We start from the raw sequence: 16,466 nt of genomic DNA on the forward strand, positions 1-16,466 counted from the left end.
GTCCCAGGTTCGATTCCGGTCAAGGGCATGTACCTGGGTTGCAGGCATATCCCCAGTAGGAGATGTGCAGGAGGCAGCTGATCGATGTTTCTCTCTCATCGATGTTTCTAACTCTCTATCTCTCTCCCTTCCTCTCTGTAAAAAAATCAATAAAATATATTTAAAAAAAAAAAAAAAAGAAATAATTGGGGCCTGTAGACCAACCCTCTATCCCATCATCCTAGTCAGTCAGTCTCTCCTTCCCAGTCAATCTTCCCCAGTCACCTCCACAACCAGCTCCATTCATTCCCTTCCTTCCTTTTACTTACTGAGGCTTTTTTTGCCCAGCCCATGCCCAAAGATAATCTGAAGTACATTTCTCTCCCTACATCTGAAAATAATGATTGAATCTTACTGTGTGCCAGGCTAGTGTACAGTAACTCATTACCGTCTTAGAGATTTCTACAGGGCCCTTCACTTCATCCTAGTTTAACTGAGAAATGGGCCAGTCCAGCTTTTTTCAACCTGTGTGCAGCGATAATTTTAAAAATATGCAATACCTGACTATTTAGTCAGGGGCACCGACCTCTTTTTCTTAGATTGTCAAATTATAAAAAAGACAATAGCCACCTGATGTAAATGAATGAAAATTACACATTTTTTGGTCAGATCAGCAGAAATATTTTTGGTGTGCCGCAGAATTTTAGTAATTAGTTTATGTGTGCCATGAGATGAAAGGGGTTGAAAATCACTGGGTTAGTCAATGGGTCTCTTGGTCAAGTGGCAGAGCCAGGATTTTAGCCTTGCCTCCTGCCTTCTGGACCACTGCTCTACATTGCCCCTCACAGCCAGGCCAAGGACTTCAGGGAAAATAATTCCCTCCCTTTCATGTTGGCTGGAAGGTTATCTTCATGGTTGGCATCTGACAAATCTATGAACTGCTGCCTTGGTGCTTCCCTGGGGCGGGGGGGCGCCTTCCTATCCCCTAAGTCCCCAAAGATGCTTCTAAGGGCTGTTAAGACCAAGACCTTGTGGGTGGGGTAGGGGCTGCTGGGAATTACCCCAGCTTTTGGGGTTCCTGGAGGGCTGAGTATGAGATACCCTAGAGCCGTGGTTGGCAAACTGCGGCTTGCGAGCCACATGTGGCTCTTTGGCCCCTTGAGTGTGGCTCTTCCACAAAATACCGACTTCTGTGGATGGGCCATTAAGTTTCAATCGCACTGTACGTACGTGCCTGCACGTGGTATTTTGTGGAAGAGCCACACTCAAGGGGCCAAAGAGCCACATGTGGCTCACAAGCCGCAGTTTGCTGACCACTGCCCTAGAGAATGCCCTTTGCCCCAACCCTGCTCATTCACTGGCCCAAGGGAAAGAGGGGTGGGAGGCCAGGGAGCCTGTGTGGGGCAACGGCCTGTGCAGAGCAGAGCACAGAGCTTTTACAGGACTGTGCTCCTGCCGTGGAGTCTGCCCTTCTCCGGGTGCACAGAGGAAGGGCACTGCCTGGCACCCAGGCCTGTGCCTGTCCCCTTCCCACCAGTCCCTTAGGTGGTGGGCAGAACAGCAGCCGGTCAGCCTGACTCTCCTGGGCCTGAGGGCAGAAGGCAATGTGGCTCTCACTCCCGCACCACCCCGTGGCCTCCCGCAGCCCTCTCTCAGGCTACCCTGTTATTCCTGGAGTCTCTATAGCACTAGCCTAGGAAAAGGGGCTGCCTGCTTTGACCTACTCCTTCTCTTCTTCCAGGACAAGAAAAGAATCACAAGTTCAAAAAATAATTTAATAAGGAAACAATAAATGATACACTTCTTACTGGCCTCTGATAGAGCAGAAAAGACCACCCTTGCCCCAGGAGGCACTGAAAGGTGGAAAGGTTAGAAATCACCAACAGCCAGAGTTTTAAAAACAAATCCCCAAGTAACTCCAGGTATATACATTGTTCTCCAGATGGAAGTCACTTGGTACTCCTAAAAGCCCACATGGGGGGAGGGGTTAGGAGATCACAGCAACACCAACGGAGCTGGGAAGACCCAGGCCCAGAAAAGGAAAGGTGCTTGCCCAGGGCACAGGCTGGGGTGGCAGCCGTGTCAGTCCTGAAATGTCTCCTGGGTTAGTGGGTCTCCAAAACCTGAGGAGTCGGGCAGGCCCCATGCCTCCCTGTTCTAGACCAGGACCAGCTCTGCAGAAAACAAGGGGTGCTCCCTAAAGAGAGATGAAGGCTGGAGGGGTGAGGATGAAGGACCTCCCCGCAGACCCTCTGGGGCAGGGAAGGAACAGGCATGAGTTTCTTCAATTTGCCCCATCCTTCGAAATATATTATTTTCATGGCTTGCAGGATTAACTTAAAATACTGAGACAGGGTGGACAGACATCAGCTTCCAAGATGACTGGTGTTCTGTGGGGCTGAGTGCAGACCATGGGGGGTGGTCCCTGAGCGCCCTGGTCCACTGCGAGGACAGAGGCGAGTTGAAATAAGGGCTCCCAGGAAGGAAAGGGGTGGACACAGGCTACATCTGAGCCTTCATGCCCTAAATTGATAGGCTCAGGGTCCAGCAGTCACCAGTTAACCACAGTCACATGAGACACTTCTCCCAGAGGCCTGCTCCCTCCCCTGGGGCCAGACCCAGTGCTCCCAGCCCATGAAGGGCTGGGCCATCAGAGCCTTTGTGGGGTGGAGGGCATCCTGAGGCTGTTAGGGACCCTGGGACGCGGTGCTCACAGGGTTGCCCATCCAGGAAGGCTACCCCGCCAGGCTGCAGAGGCCACAGAATTCCGGGCAGCAGCCTAGGTGTGTCCCCCAACTTCAGGTGGCCCATGGTCTGTGCAGTCATCTTTCTGTGGTCACTGCAGGGTGCAAGCTGTGGAGGGGTAAGGGAGAAGGGTCAGTGTCAGGTCTCTGGCAAACAAGGCAGAATCCAGGGCTGCCCTTGGCCGTCATTCCTCCTGGGGCAGAGTGTAAGACCCCAGGCAGGACTCACAGCTCCGAACAGACTCCGACAGCCCCTCCTTGTCCAAGGTCTCGGCTTCCCAGTGAGACTCCCTCATCTGTGGAACAAAAAGGCGGCACCGAGGTGACAGGCAGCCAGGGGCAGGCAAAGGAGCCGCATCAACAGTCCCAGGGCAACTGGGAGTGAAAGAAGAGACAGCAGTGGGGAGGCCTGCAGATGGAACCGGAAAGGGAGACACACAGGGGAAAGGGGGGCAGAGAGCTACAAGCAGAGGAGCAGAAACCACATAGCCTTGCCCCAATGGGGACCTCCCATGTGCTCACCTTGACTTGCTCTTTCAGGTATTCAGCTCGAGCCATGAGGTTCTGAACCTGCCAAGGGAAGACATACGTGCCCATGTGGGTGGGGTGGGGCTCTCAGAGTGAGACCCTCCTCACTTCTGCTGCTCTCTAGAACCCTCTGCCCCAGAACAACTGCATTCTGTGTCCTTCATCTGCTCCCTCCTCCAGAAAGCCTTCCTGACTGAAGTGGCCCAGCCAATTTTCTGTTGCTGGGTCCCCTGATACTGCCCGTCCCACTGCCTGACCTGAGCTCCTAGCCCCTATGAACCACATGTGGCCAACAACCTATCAGGTCTGTAAGGTCTGACTCCCAGACTTGAAACACCCTGAGAGAACCCAAGAAGGTCCTCCCAGATGGAAGGAGGGTCAAAGGGGAAGATGAAGCCCCCCACAACCCACCCAACCCCGGTGGGCACCTCAGTGTGAAGCAGTTCCCGCCTCCGGCCTGGGGGCTCCCCTGCAAAAAGAGGGAGGGTGCGTGCTAAGGGCAGGGCAGCAGGGAGTCAGGGAGTGTGGTGGTGAGGGCCTCACCTGCCAGCAGCAGCAGCAACTCCCCCAGGCTGTGCTGGTACAGGTCCAGGGCGTCCTGCTCCCCACCAGCTTCCTCCTCCTGCAGCCACAGAAACACCAGTCATTTAGGGTCATGCTCTCGATTCCTCCCTGCCCCACCTGGACCCCTCCCACTGGGTACAAACCTTGGCCACAGCAGCTGAAGCCACTTCCAGAGCAGCCAGGAGGCGTGGCTTGTCCCGAGCCATCTCTGGGATGAAGGGCAAAGGCTCAGGGTGAGGGGAGCAGCTTTTCTCATCTCAGGGAGCTGACCCCAATCCGCTTGGGGGCCTGGTGGTCAGTCAGGAGCTGGGCCTACCTCTGAGCAGGTCTTGGGCAGAGGCCCCCTGTCTCAGCAGGGCCTGATTGGAGGAGGACACAATGGCTTTGAGCTCCTCAGCCCGGGACACGTACTGTCGCACCTGCAGGAGCACGAGGGGCTGAGGAGGAGGGGCTGTCCCACCCTGCCTCCCTCGCCAGCATCCACATGCAAGTTCTCCCTCTAGGCCAGTGATGGCGAACCTATGACACGCGTGTCAGAGGTGACACACGAACTCATTTTTTTGGTTGATTTTTCTTTGTTAAATGGCATTTAAATATATAAAATAAATATCAATTAAAAAAAAAGTCTTTGTTTTACTATGGTTGCAAATATCAACAAATTTCTATGTGACAAGGCACCAGAGTTAAGTTAGGGTTTTTCAAAATGCTGACATGCCGAGCTCAAAAGGTTCACCATCACTGGTTTAGGTCCTCAGTGACTGTCCCAAGCTGAAATGTCAGGGGCCGCCCTGACCCCTTCCCAGGACAGGAAGTCCCGGTTCTAAGAGAGCCAGTCTCAGGCAGCCCCAGGACCCCTCATCAGTTTCCTCCAGGGGACTTGCTCACCCACCTTTGCCTTAATTGCCTCCTTCCGCTGTGCATCCACTTCGTCTGCAAACAGTGGTGGTTTATATGAGGACCCTGCCCCACACCAAACCCTCTAGAATCCTCAAAAGCACTAAGTTCTAGATTTATCCTCTGCCTTGTCTCCCATAAAATTATGAATGGGGACATGCTTCTGGAATCCACCCACAGCAGCTATGGCCGACCAACCCCTGCTACACCCAGAGCTCTATGCACTTACAGTGCAGGGCAGGCACAAAGAAGTCCAGAGCCTTGCAGTAGAGCGATAAGGCAGCCGCAGCATCCCCCTCCTGGTCCTTCTTCACAGCCTGCACCACCAGGATGGTCTGGAGGATGGGCAGATCAGGGAGTCATGCCCACCCCTCTGCTCACCATAAAATGGGAACAGCAGGTCCCCTGAGCCCACCCTCGTTCCCCTGGGGGCAAGCCCCCTGTTTACCACCAAAAAGTGTAGATGAGACCCCCAACCTGCCTTCACCCCAGCCCATCCCTAGTGGCCTGCTCACTGCTCGTGCCAGGCTCTCCTCACTGGGCATGTGGTCCAGGTCCACCCAGGGGTGGGCAAAGAAGTCCTGGAAGGAGATGCGACGACCAGGGTCCCGCTCCAGGAGCCGCCGCAGCAGGTCCTGGCAGTCTGGGGAGAGCTGGGGCCGAAGGGGAAGCTGAGGGGAGGGTGGGGGACAGGTCACACTGGGCTCCAGAACCTCCCCAACCCTGTCCTGGTATGCCCCAGAGGTACATGTCTGACAGGTGGAGAATCTGAGAGCCAAGAGGAACAGTGACACGTCTGGGTGATGAAGGCAGTAGAGAGCCAAGCCTCCTGCCCAGGCTCCTGCCCACGCCCTCCCTGGAGCCCTGAGCTGTCGTAGAATCCTAATTCGGGTTCTTCCCTCCCAGGCTTATGCTTTTGGGAAGACTGGGCCTGGGTCTACACAATCTGTGGGCTGATCTAGGTCCCTAGAACTGAATGGAGCTTCAAGCATGCCCAGCAACACAAGGTACCTAGAGCCCACACCCCAGTCCGTGCAGGGATAGTGAGGTCTCCAACCTGAGGGCTCTGCTTCCCTGTCCCACAACAGGTTGCTGAGGCCCTGCAGGACCCACCTCGATGACCCGATTACTCCGGATCTTCTCTTCCAGCTCTGTGAACGACCTGGAGGCAAAGGGGGGCTGCCCGAAGAGGGCTTCTGTGGAGGGAGGCAGAGGGCAAGCTGGGAGGAACAGGGAGCAGCCTGGCCTGGCCCACTCGTGGGAGGGCCTGATAACCCCCAGAGCAGGGGCTCAGGGCCATTAAAGTCAGCCTTCTCATTAAAGCCCTTCAGGAGTGGCCAGGGAGGGCATGCCTGAGGACACACAGTGCAGGCCTCACAGGGTGGGGGCAGGGGACAGAGCTCTCACCATACAGAATGACCCCCACGGACCAGAGGTCCACACGGGCATCATACTGCCGCCGACACACCATCTCGGGGGCCATGTAGAGAGGGGAGCCGCGGAGCACATGCTTCTCATCCCATGGGGACATGTGCTGTGAGAAGCCGAAGTCTGCAGGCAAGAGGCCAAACAGCAGGGCTCAAATTCCAGCTGCCTATGCTCTTGGCCTTTGAAGCCTTACCCTGAGCTCCAGCACAGGACTCCTCCCCGCCTTCCAGATTCACCAGGATCAATCCTACTTCCCAGTCTTAGCTAACACCCTCCTGCATCTTTCAGTGGGGGCATAAGTCCTACCCATCACACACAGCCCCCCTCAGGTACTTTTCCAGGAAGCCCACCCTGCTCACATCAGCTATGAAGATAATGGCTCACTGTCCCACCAAGTGCAGGTTATACCCTCTCTAGCCTCAAGCAAATTCTTTTCCAAATCCTATCAGGGACCACAACCACCCCTCCCCCACCTAACTCCCTCCAACACTGCTGCAGGTTGAGTTACAGCTTGAGCTTCAATTCTGGTGACCCACCAAGTCCTGGCCCTAATCCCAAGCATTACACTGCTGGAATCCAGTGTGGATGGCTGAGAAAGGCCCTACCTTTTGGTGATGGGGCCCGTTTCTGGATCTCTCAGCCTGTTGCTGTTTGATGACTCGATAGAGGGCGCCACAAGAACCAGGGCTGCTGAGTGCACACCCACCCTCCAAACCCTGAAGCTCCATTCAGTTCTAAGGACCCAGAACAGCTCACAGATTGTTGTGGAGACCCAGGCCCAGCTTTCCCCTGCTGTTCCAGACTCGCACCTGCCAGTTTAAGGTGGGGCTTCTCCAAGGAGCTCAGCAGAATGTTCTGTGGCTTCAGATCCAGGTGAGATATGTTTCGTGCGTGCAGAAACTGCAGGGCACTAGCTGGGGAACAGGACACATGCAGAGGAACAGGTCAGAGGGACCCATCTGCCACCTGCCTCTCGCCTTCCCTGACTTACATCTGCTTCTTCAAGCCTGCATGACCCCAATTCTGGCCTTCTGAATGCTTTACATAAAAGTACCAGGTTCCTGCCACTTCTAAGAACCCCCCACTCCCACCCTCAGTGCCATCTTTCCTCCCTTGGGCCCCTCTGCAAGTCTCCTCTCCTCCTAGAAGCCTCCAGCCCTTTCGACTTTTGCTCTTTCTTTTGGCAAAGCACTTAGATACAACCCAGTGGGCCCTGATGTGTCCTACAAGGTCTTTCTATTATCTTCAGCATGTAGAAAATCTGGACTTCTTACAGCTTAAGGCTCCTACCTTTCTCTAGTAACAGCCTTAAGCTAGGGATGGGCACATGGCAAAGACAGGGCCTATAAATCCGAGCTGGGAAAGGAGGCAACTGCTAAGAGCGCAGCGGCTCCGAGCCTGGGTCAGGTGCAGAGGGAGGACAGAGACCATGGGAAGTCTGGGGTCAGAGGTTCTTACCCATCTGCTGCATGAAGACACGAGCCACCTTCTCAGGCAGAATCCGGCGGGTATGGATGAAGCGAGACAGGTCACCTCCTGCACAGAACTCCATGATGAGGTAGATGTTGTCACTGTCCCACTGTGGTTAGAGGCAAAAAGGCAACCTGAAGGGAGTGTCTCCTCTCCAGTCTCCTTTGCGGGTGGCTGAACCACAGGCCCGCACCTGGAAGTCTTTCAGCTGGACGATGTGGGGGTGCCGAATGCCCTTGAGGATTTCGATCTCTGTCAGGAGGTTTTCCACGGATGCCTTGTTCAGGCTCTTCTTGGCCACACATTTTATGGCTACCACCTCTCGAGTGTCCTTCTACGGAGGCAGGAGATTTGAGGGCTCTACCTTGAGCAAGCCAGGACCCACGCCTGGCCAGAAAGGCTCTGATTCCCTCTACTCTTCTCCCCCTCACTGGGCTTACCCACTCACACCAGCATCCAACCTTCCCCTTCTCAGGCTAACGAGAACCCCTGATTATGGGACTCTGGCCTCCCCACCCAGCCTGGTGTTCTTAAACCCTCTTCCCTTAGTCCTATGAGCCCTTCTAGAGTGCTCCCACTAAGGCATGTCCTTCATTCCATGTTCTAGAACTGCCCAGATTGCTTCCTAAGTGGGTCCAGCCTTCCAGAACCCTGTCCAAGACTCCTCCCAGCCCACCAGGTGTCCTCCCAGTCAGGGCACATACAAGAATCAACCAATGAATACATTTGAGCCCATTCTTAAGACACTGACACGAGGCTCCCTCCAGGTCTCCACCCGCATCTCCAAACAAAACACAGGTGTGGGTATGTGTTTGTGTGTACGTGTTTGCTTTTAAGACCTATGGGGGGCAGTCAGCTCCCACCTCGTCCACCGAACACCAGATCGGGACAAGTCAGGCCGCGGTACCTAACTGCTCTCAGGCCCTAACCTCCCTGGGTTCCCAGCCTGCCACCCGCCTGGGCTCGCTCAGGGTCTGGCGGGCACGCGGCCCGGCGCTCAGAGGTTCTCAAGCCCGATTCCGGCCGCGCCTCGCCCCCACCTTGGCGTAGGCCTTGTACACCGTGGCGTACGTGCCACTGCCCAGGCGCTCGGTGAGAATGAAGCCATCCAGCCGCGGGGGACCCCAGCTGGACCCCGCCATCCTGACCACCCGCGCCACCACCGGGCGCTTCCTGCTTCCCGGGGCGGGTTCCGGCCGGAGTCCAGCGCGGAGAGCGGAAGAGGGCGCGCAGCAACTGCCGGCCTCCTCGCTGCCGCCGGAAGTGCACCCGGGGGGCGGGGCCAGGCTCCCGGGTCCTAGAGACTCTTCCTCCCGCTGCTTTCTGCGCGGCTCGGCTAAGTGCTGCCCCCACTCGGCCGCCGTCAGCACTAGAAATCACATGATCCGCAAGATCCACGTGGGGATGCTGAGGCCCCCGCGGGCCAAAGGGGGGAACTAGAGACCCGCACACGAGGTTATCAGGAATCCCATTTGGGCTCCGTTACGATGTTAGAGATCGCCCACGAGAGGACCAAGAAGGGTTAGGGGGGCGGGGGATTCAAAGAGGCCCCTCTTCCCAAGACCAGCAGCTCTGAAAGTGGAATTACTGGGATATGTGCCAAGGTTGCAGACATCCCCAGTCAGGGCACATACAAGAATCAACCAATGAACACCTAAGTGGAATAACAAATCTGTTTCTCTCTCTCTCTCAAATCAATAAAATCTGCGAGAATATTTTTTTAAAAAAGAAAAACATATATATAATGGAAAAGGCCAATAGTTATCTCAGGAAGGGACTTTCCCCCGGGGGGGGGGGGGGGGGTGTCAGCATGTTGACTGACCCCTCACACCTACAGATGGAGCACTTTAGCCACTACTCCTGGGGGCCATGCACATCCATCCAAGTCCAGCAGACATTAGAACCAGTGTTGTCTGAAAATGTCTTTATTTAAGCACAAAATTGAAACAACATATACATTTGTACATGGAGAAAAAAAGTACCAGAAATTTACAAAACCTTGGTCACTGTCATTAAATCATCATTCAGTGGCTCTGGAGTGGAGTGGGCTATAGACAGGGCTGCCTCTGGATTGGCCTGCTTTTTGAGAAGTTCCCTCAGTCCACAGCAGGGCAGGGTGCAGGTGTTAATGGTGGACTCCTAGGTGCTCATCACAGTGCACACTGCCTGGGGAATCCCTAGGACCAGTGGAAGGTGACCCAGACTACTCCTACTCGGGGTATGGGAGAACCCTGGAGGATGAGTCTGGAACCCTGGCTCATAAGACCAGTCTGAAGGATTCAGTTCTGAACTGATTCGACTTGCCCTTCCTAAGAGTCATACAAGCTAGATATTGCTGATGAGGGAACAAATGGTTAGAATGTGAGGCCAAGGCAGAGCACAGCTGTCCCCCAGGAGAAGAGGAAATCAAAACAAACGGACAAACAACCCACACCGGGACAGTCACACAAACTCCTCCTAGAAGATTGTTAAAGGCTGGGCAGGACAACACAGGTTGTCCTCTGTTCCTGTCCATTCCCAAATCCCAACCAACCCCAATGCACATTCAGTAAGTCTAAGGAGGGGAGGGCTCAGGGAGGGCCCCAGATGACACAGGGTGCTGCCCACAGTTGGAAGGTGCAGGTGGCCGATAGGGCTATGAATCTGTTTGTGAGAAACATGAAGCAGAGAAGAGGCTGAGGAACCGGTCAGAGGTTCTGGAAGCCCAGAGACCTAATCAGAGTGATCTGGGGGAACAGAGCTGTCCACCAGCCCAGGCCATAGCTCATCTAAAGGGGAGCCCTTGGGAGGTCATCCCAGCCCAGCAGGAAGGGAGGGCAGGACTATGGAAGCCACAGGCTGGGGCTGTGAAGCCAGATTCAGGCCAGGTTTCTAGGGGATGAGTGGAGGCCCATGACCTTGGCAGAAATACAACGCCAGCTGGGTGGGCCCAGGTTGGCCAGTGATCCCAAGTGTGTACATTTGTGCATGTGTGTGTGTGTAGGGAAAAGAGAACTTCAGTCCCACTGCTTCAGAGGGACAAAAGAATCCTACCAAACCACCACCAGAGAAGAAAAAACTTTTTTTCCCCCCTTTTCTCTTATGTAAAAAAAGTTCCTGTCCCTCCCTCCCCTTCCCTTGGGTGGAAGGGAAAGCTGGTTGCTGAGGAAGGAGGAAGAGCCACAGCAAGACCCTCTCCAGGTTTGTGCTGGCCATAGCACTGCTTAAGGCACCCACGGAAAGTGCAGCTCAGAAGGCAGGCAGGAAAAATGGCTGGGACACAGGGAAGAGAGTCAGGACTAATTCCCTTGGAAGGCTCCTCGGGCAGCAGATGAGGTAGCGCTGCGGAAGGTCCTGTTGCTGAAGATGCCCTGGGAAAATTCCTCTTGAGCTTGCTGGAAGCTGGCCCCAGTCCGGCGGTACAGAGAGTGCACCTGGGGAAAAAGGCTGTGGTAAGAAAAGCCTGTCCTGTAGGCCCACAAGGAACCCATGCCTGCTGACCTCCCACCAGAGCCTTGGAGAAAGCCACTGGACATTTGGGGACATAGGAGTCCCAACTGCTGTAGTGATGAACACCCCCATAGCAAGGCTGAAGAGAGGCGCCTGCTTCCTCAGGTTAGCTGCTGGCCTGGCACCCACCACTTACCCGCTTTAGAAGGAAGAGTGAGAGCACAGCACAGAGTGTGAAGAAGCCAGCTACCACCATCATGATGATCGACACAGCCAAGTCTTGCTTCAGCGTAGACAGGGCTGCAATCCAACCACTACAAAGGGAAGAGGAGGTGAGAGGGTATAGTAGAAGTGGGCCCCAGAGGTCCTATGAGGGGCTTTTCTCCACTGCCCACATGGAATCTTTGGGCCATGTGAGGTCTGGAAGGGATGTGGCTGCTAACCTCAGTCAGGAGCAGCACTTTACCTGCTGTTTTGGGGACTTGGGGGGATATGGAAAGTACGGCTGATCATTCCCGACGGCCCACCCTCTGAAAAAGAGAACTACTGGCCAACGAGCTGCATTCATCCTGTCACCTCAGCTCCTCCCACTGGGGCACGGACAGGCCCCTGCCTGCGAACATGTCTCCTTCCTGAGCTCCAGCTTCTTCATCTATAAAAGGAAATATCCTCACACTTCACGAGTTAAAAACTTACTACCAAGCTGCAGTTAACAAAACAGTGTGGTACTGGCATGAGGACAGACATATACAATATAGAGGTTGATGGAATATAAATAAGAGCCCAGAAACAAACCCACACATCTACCATCAACTGGTTTTCACAAGGTGCCAAGACCACTCAATGAGGAAAGAATGGTCTCTTCAGCAAATGGTGCTGGGCCCTGGCCAGTGTGGCTAAGTAGGTTGAGCATCATCCCATGCACCAAAAGGTTGCCGGTTTGATTCACAGTCAGGGCACATGCCCAGGTTACGGGCTCCATCCCTGGAAGGAGGCAGCTGATCAATGTTTCTCTCTTATTGATGTTTCTCTCTCCCTCTCCTCTTCTCTCTCTTAAAATCTTTTTTTTTTTTTTTTTTTAAGGAAACCCTCGCAGACATTTGCTATACAGGCAGCGTTGCCTGGGGGGAAGGCAGCTGAACAACCCTATTGGAAAACACCTTGCCCCACGGTGTTTCTGAGGCCCATTAAGAGACTGAGAATAACAATTAGCCTCCAGGCAGAAGCAATTGCCCTCCCCCCTAGAAAAAACTCTCACCACACCTGTGGACAATTGCCTGAGGGCTATTCAAGACAGAATCCTATCAGGCTGTAGGCAGAGGGGTCTCTGGAAGCATTTAGTCTTTGCCTGATCTAATTAGCTAGAAACAGTGTTTGACACTGTCCTGCACTAGAGAATGAGAGGGGCAGCAGATCTACCTAATACAGAGTCACAAACCCAAACAGGCAGCCAAAATGAGGAGACAAAGAAACAACCCACAAATGAAAAAACAAGAGAATTCTCCAGAAGAGATAAATGAAATAGAGATAAGAAATTTATTTGATATAGAGTTCAGAATAATGATGGTAAAGATGCCCAACAGCATGAGAAAAGATATAGTAACTATAAAAACAGAAATAAAGAATGACATAGCACAAATAGAGAAAACATTGGGGGGGGGAGGTTTTGTTTGTTTTTTAAATATATATTTTATTGAATTTTTACAGAGAGGAAGGGAGAGGAATAGAGAGTTAGAAACATCACTGAGAGAGAAACATCAATCAGCTGCCTCCTGCACAACCCCTACTGGGCATGTGTCCACAACCAAGGTACATGCCCTTGACCGGAATTGAACCTGGGACCTTTCAGTCCACAGGCCGACGCTCTATCCAATGAGCCAAACCGGTTAGGGCCACATTGGTTTTTATATTTAAAATATTTTTTCTTGAAAAAAAAATTTTCACTTCTAAAAACAATCTTATAAAACTTAAAAAAAAAACACACACACACACTGGAAGAAATACACAGCAGATTAGGGGAAGCTGAGGATCAAATCAGTGAATTAGAAGACAGGGTTGAAAAAATCACTCAACCAGAGAACCAAAAATAAAAAAATAATTAAAAGAACAGGAGGCCGGAACCAGTTTGGCTCAGTGGATAGAGCATCGGCCTGCGGATTGAAGGGTCCCCAGTTTGATTCTGTCAAGGGCATGTACCTTGGTTGCGGGCACATCCTCAGTAGGGGGTGTGCAGGAGGCGGCTGGTCGATGTTTCCCTCTCATTGATGTTTCTAACCCTCTATCTCTCTCCCTTCCTCTCTGTAAAAAAACAATAAAATATATTAAAAAAAAAAAAAAAAAAAAGAACAGGAGGACAGCTTAAGGGACCTGTGGGACAACATGAAACCTAACAATATTCACATAACAGGTGTGTCAGAAGAGGCAAAAAGGGAGAAAGGAATAGAGAATGTGTTTGAAGAAATAAGTACAGAAAACTTCCCTAACCTGGTAAAGGGAAAAGTCACACAAGTTTAGGAGGCACAGAGAGTTAAAAGTAAGAAGAACCCAAACAGACCCACACCCAGAAATATCATAATTAAAATGCCAAAAATTAAAGACAAAGACAGAATCTTAAAGGCACCAAGAGAAAAGGCAAACTATTACTTACAAAGGAGCTTCCATAAGGCTGACACCTGATTTCTGATCAGAAACTCTACAGGCCAGAAGGGAATGGCATGAAAGTACTCAAGATAATGGAAAGCAAGGATCTGAGACTAAGTTTACTATATCCAGCAAGGCGATCATTAAAAACAGACGGTCAAATAAAGAGCTTCCAAGACCAAAAAAAAAAAAAAGACTAAAGGAGTACATCACCACCAACCCAGCATTACAAAAAATGCTAAAGGAACTGCTGTGATGAGAAGAAATAGACAGAAAAACCTAGGCAGACAGAATTAAAATGGCAATAAGTAAGTACCTATCCTATCTAATAAAAGACAAAAAGGGTAATTAACCATACCTCCGCTACACTTCCCATTGGCTAATCAGCAAGATATGCAAATTAACTGCCAACAAAGATGGCGGCCGGCAGCCACGCAGCTGAAGTGAGCAGGAGGCTTTCTTGCTCCAGTGATGGAGGAAGCCAAGGTTCCCCGCCTGCCGCCGCCCCGCTCTAAGCTCCGAAAGCAACAAAGTTTCAATTATAGAAGCTAAACAAACCCCAGATACCTGCTTTCAGCAGGCCGCGGCCTCAGAGCTGGGAGTGCCAGTGATGGCAACAAAGTTTCAATTATAGAAGGTAAATAAATCCCAGAATAAAAAAAAAAGAAAAAAAGGAAAGGCTGGAAGCTTCAGTTGACCGCCAGCCTGAAAATGGCCCTCAGCCCCTCACCCAGACTGGCCAGGCACCCCAGTGGGGACGCCCACCGTGAAGGGGGTGTGGCCAGCCTGAAAACAGCCATCAGCCCCTCACCCAGGCTGGCCAGGCACTCAAGCCGGACCCCCACCCTGATCCGGGACACCCTTCAGGGCAAACCAGCTGGCCCCCACCCATACACCAGGCCTCTAACCTATATAGTAAAAGGGTAATATGCAAACTGACCCTAACAGCAGAAAGACTGGGAATGACTGGTCACTATGACACACACTGACCACCAGGGGGCAGATGCTCAATGCAGGAGCTGCCCTCTGGTGGTCAGTGCGCTCCCACATGGGGGAGCTCTGCTCAGCCACAAGCCAGGCTGATGGCTGCCAGTATAGCAGTGGTGGTGGAAGCCTCTTCCGCCTCCTCAGCAGCACTAAGGATGTCCGGCTGCAGCTTAGGTCTGCTCCCCGCTGGCAAGTGGACATCCCCCGAGGGCTGCCGGGCTGCCAGAGGGATGTCTGATTGCCAGCTTAGGTCCAATCCCCCGGGGAGCAGGCCTAAGCCAGCAGGTGGTCATCCCCCAAGGGGTCCCAGACTGAGAGAGGGCACAGGCCGGGCTGAGGGGACCCCCCACCCCACCAGTACACAAATTTTTGTGCACCGGGCCTCTAGTCAATAATAACCTTAAATGTAAATGGATTAAAGGCTCCAATCAAAAGACACAGGGTAGCTGAATGGATACAAACATGACCCAACTATAGGCTGTCTATAAGAGACCCACCTCAAAACAAAAGACTCACAAAGGATGAGAGTGAAGGGATGGAAAAAACTTTTCCATGCAAATGGAAAAGAAAAGAAAAAAAGTTGGGTAGCAATGCTTATATGTGACAAAATAGACTTCAAAATGAAGTCCATCACAACAGACAACAAAGGTCACTACATAATACTAAAGGGATTGATCCAACAGGAGGATATAACCCTGGGAAACATAATGCACCCAATATAGGAGCACCTAATATATAAAATAACTTCTAGAGGACTTTAAGGGAGAGACTGACAACAATACAGTCATAGTAGGGGACATCAACACCCCTCTAACTTCACTGGATAGATTTTCCAGACAAAAAATTAACAAGGAAATAGTGACTCTAAAGGATACACTGGATCAGATGGAGTTAATTGACATTTATAGAACATTTCACCCCAAAGCTGCAGAATGTACATTATTCTCAAGTGCACATGGATCATTCACAAATATAGACCACATGTTAGGACACAAACCAAGTTTCTACAAGTCCAAGAAGATTTAAATCATATGAAGCATCTTCTCAGATCACAGTAGAATGAAATTAGAAACGAACTACAGTAAAAATACCCCAAAACACTCAAACACATGGAGGCTAAATAGCATATTATTAAACAATGAATGGTTACCAACAAGATCAAGAAAGATAAAGAACTTCCTGGAAACAAATGAAAGTGATCATGTAACAACCCAAAATCTCTGGAACAGCAAAAGTAGTACAGAGAGGGAAGTTCGTAGCACTAAAAGCCTACCCCAAAAAGAAACAATAAAAATTAATAATAAACTATTTAATCCTAAAACTTAAAGAACTAGAAAGAGAACAACAAGAAAAACCCAGAGTAAGTAGGAGGGAGGAAATAATAAAGATTAGAGCAGAAATAAATGACATAGAGACTAAAATTATATATATAATTATATATATATATATATATATATATATAAAATTATATATATATAATTATATATATATAAAATCAATGTAACCAAGAGCTGGTTCTTTGAAAGGATAAACAGAATTGATGAACTGTTAGCCAGACTCATTAAGAAACAAAGAAACTGGATCCAAATAAATAAAATCAGAAACAAAAGTAGAGAAGTAACCACGGACACCACAGAAATACAAAGGATTGTAAGAAAATACTATGAATAAGTGTATGCCAACAAGCTGGACAATGTGGATGAAATGGAAAAATTCCTAGAAAAATACAATCTCCCAAAACTGAATCAGAAAGAATCAGGAAACCTGAATAGGCCAATAACAACTGAAATAGAAGCAGTAATT

The 16,466-nt window shown here is 51.2% G+C and overlaps 2 protein-coding genes across 19 annotated transcripts in view; both read right to left on the reverse strand.

The window, feature by feature from the left end:
- Window positions 1-1,740: 1,740 nt before the first annotated feature.
- ULK3 (unc-51 like kinase 3) lies at window positions 1,741-8,865 on the reverse strand. 15 transcript variants are annotated; one of them, XM_036348961.1, is made up of 16 exons: window positions 8,648-8,865; window positions 7,801-7,941; window positions 7,596-7,716; window positions 6,947-7,051; window positions 6,117-6,260; window positions 5,823-5,905; window positions 5,225-5,380; window positions 4,939-5,044; window positions 4,705-4,745; window positions 4,132-4,234; window positions 3,959-4,023; window positions 3,795-3,873; window positions 3,680-3,720; window positions 3,246-3,293; window positions 2,953-3,019; window positions 2,673-2,832 (listed from the first exon to the last, which is right to left on the reverse strand). In XM_036348961.1, the coding sequence occupies exons 1-16, from the start codon at window positions 8,747-8,749 to the stop codon at window positions 2,816-2,818; spliced, it is 1,419 nt and encodes a 472-aa protein (XP_036204854.1). In that variant the 5' UTR covers window positions 8,750-8,865; the 3' UTR covers window positions 2,673-2,815. The 15 variants fall into 15 exon arrangements, 12 of the variants coding, with proteins under 12 accessions (XP_036204845.1, XP_036204838.1, XP_036204875.1 ...); XM_036348952.1 differs by lacking the exon at window positions 2,953-3,019 and having other exon boundaries at window positions 1,741-2,832; window positions 4,132-4,174; XM_036348945.1 differs by lacking the exon at window positions 2,953-3,019 and having other exon boundaries at window positions 1,741-2,832.
- A 649-nt stretch (window positions 8,866-9,514) lies between these two features.
- The window catches only part of SCAMP2 (secretory carrier membrane protein 2), a 34,559-nt gene continuing 27,607 nt past the window's right edge, over window positions 9,515-16,466 (reverse strand). For all 4 annotated transcript variants that reach the window (XM_036349163.1, XM_036349173.1, XM_036349145.1 and 1 more), the window contains 2 exons: window positions 11,233-11,350; window positions 9,515-11,020 (listed from right to left, as the gene is read on the reverse strand). In XM_036349163.1, coding sequence (XP_036205056.1) covers window positions 10,886-11,020; window positions 11,233-11,350 — 253 coding nt within the window. In that variant the 3' untranslated portion in view covers window positions 9,515-10,885. The remainder of the gene's footprint in view (window positions 11,021-11,232; window positions 11,351-16,466) is intronic.

This window comes from Myotis myotis, unplaced genomic scaffold, assembly GCF_014108235.1.
Source record: "Myotis myotis isolate mMyoMyo1 unplaced genomic scaffold, mMyoMyo1.p scaffold_m19_p_1, whole genome shotgun sequence".
Lineage (NCBI taxonomy): Eukaryota > Metazoa > Chordata > Mammalia > Chiroptera > Vespertilionidae > Myotis > Myotis myotis.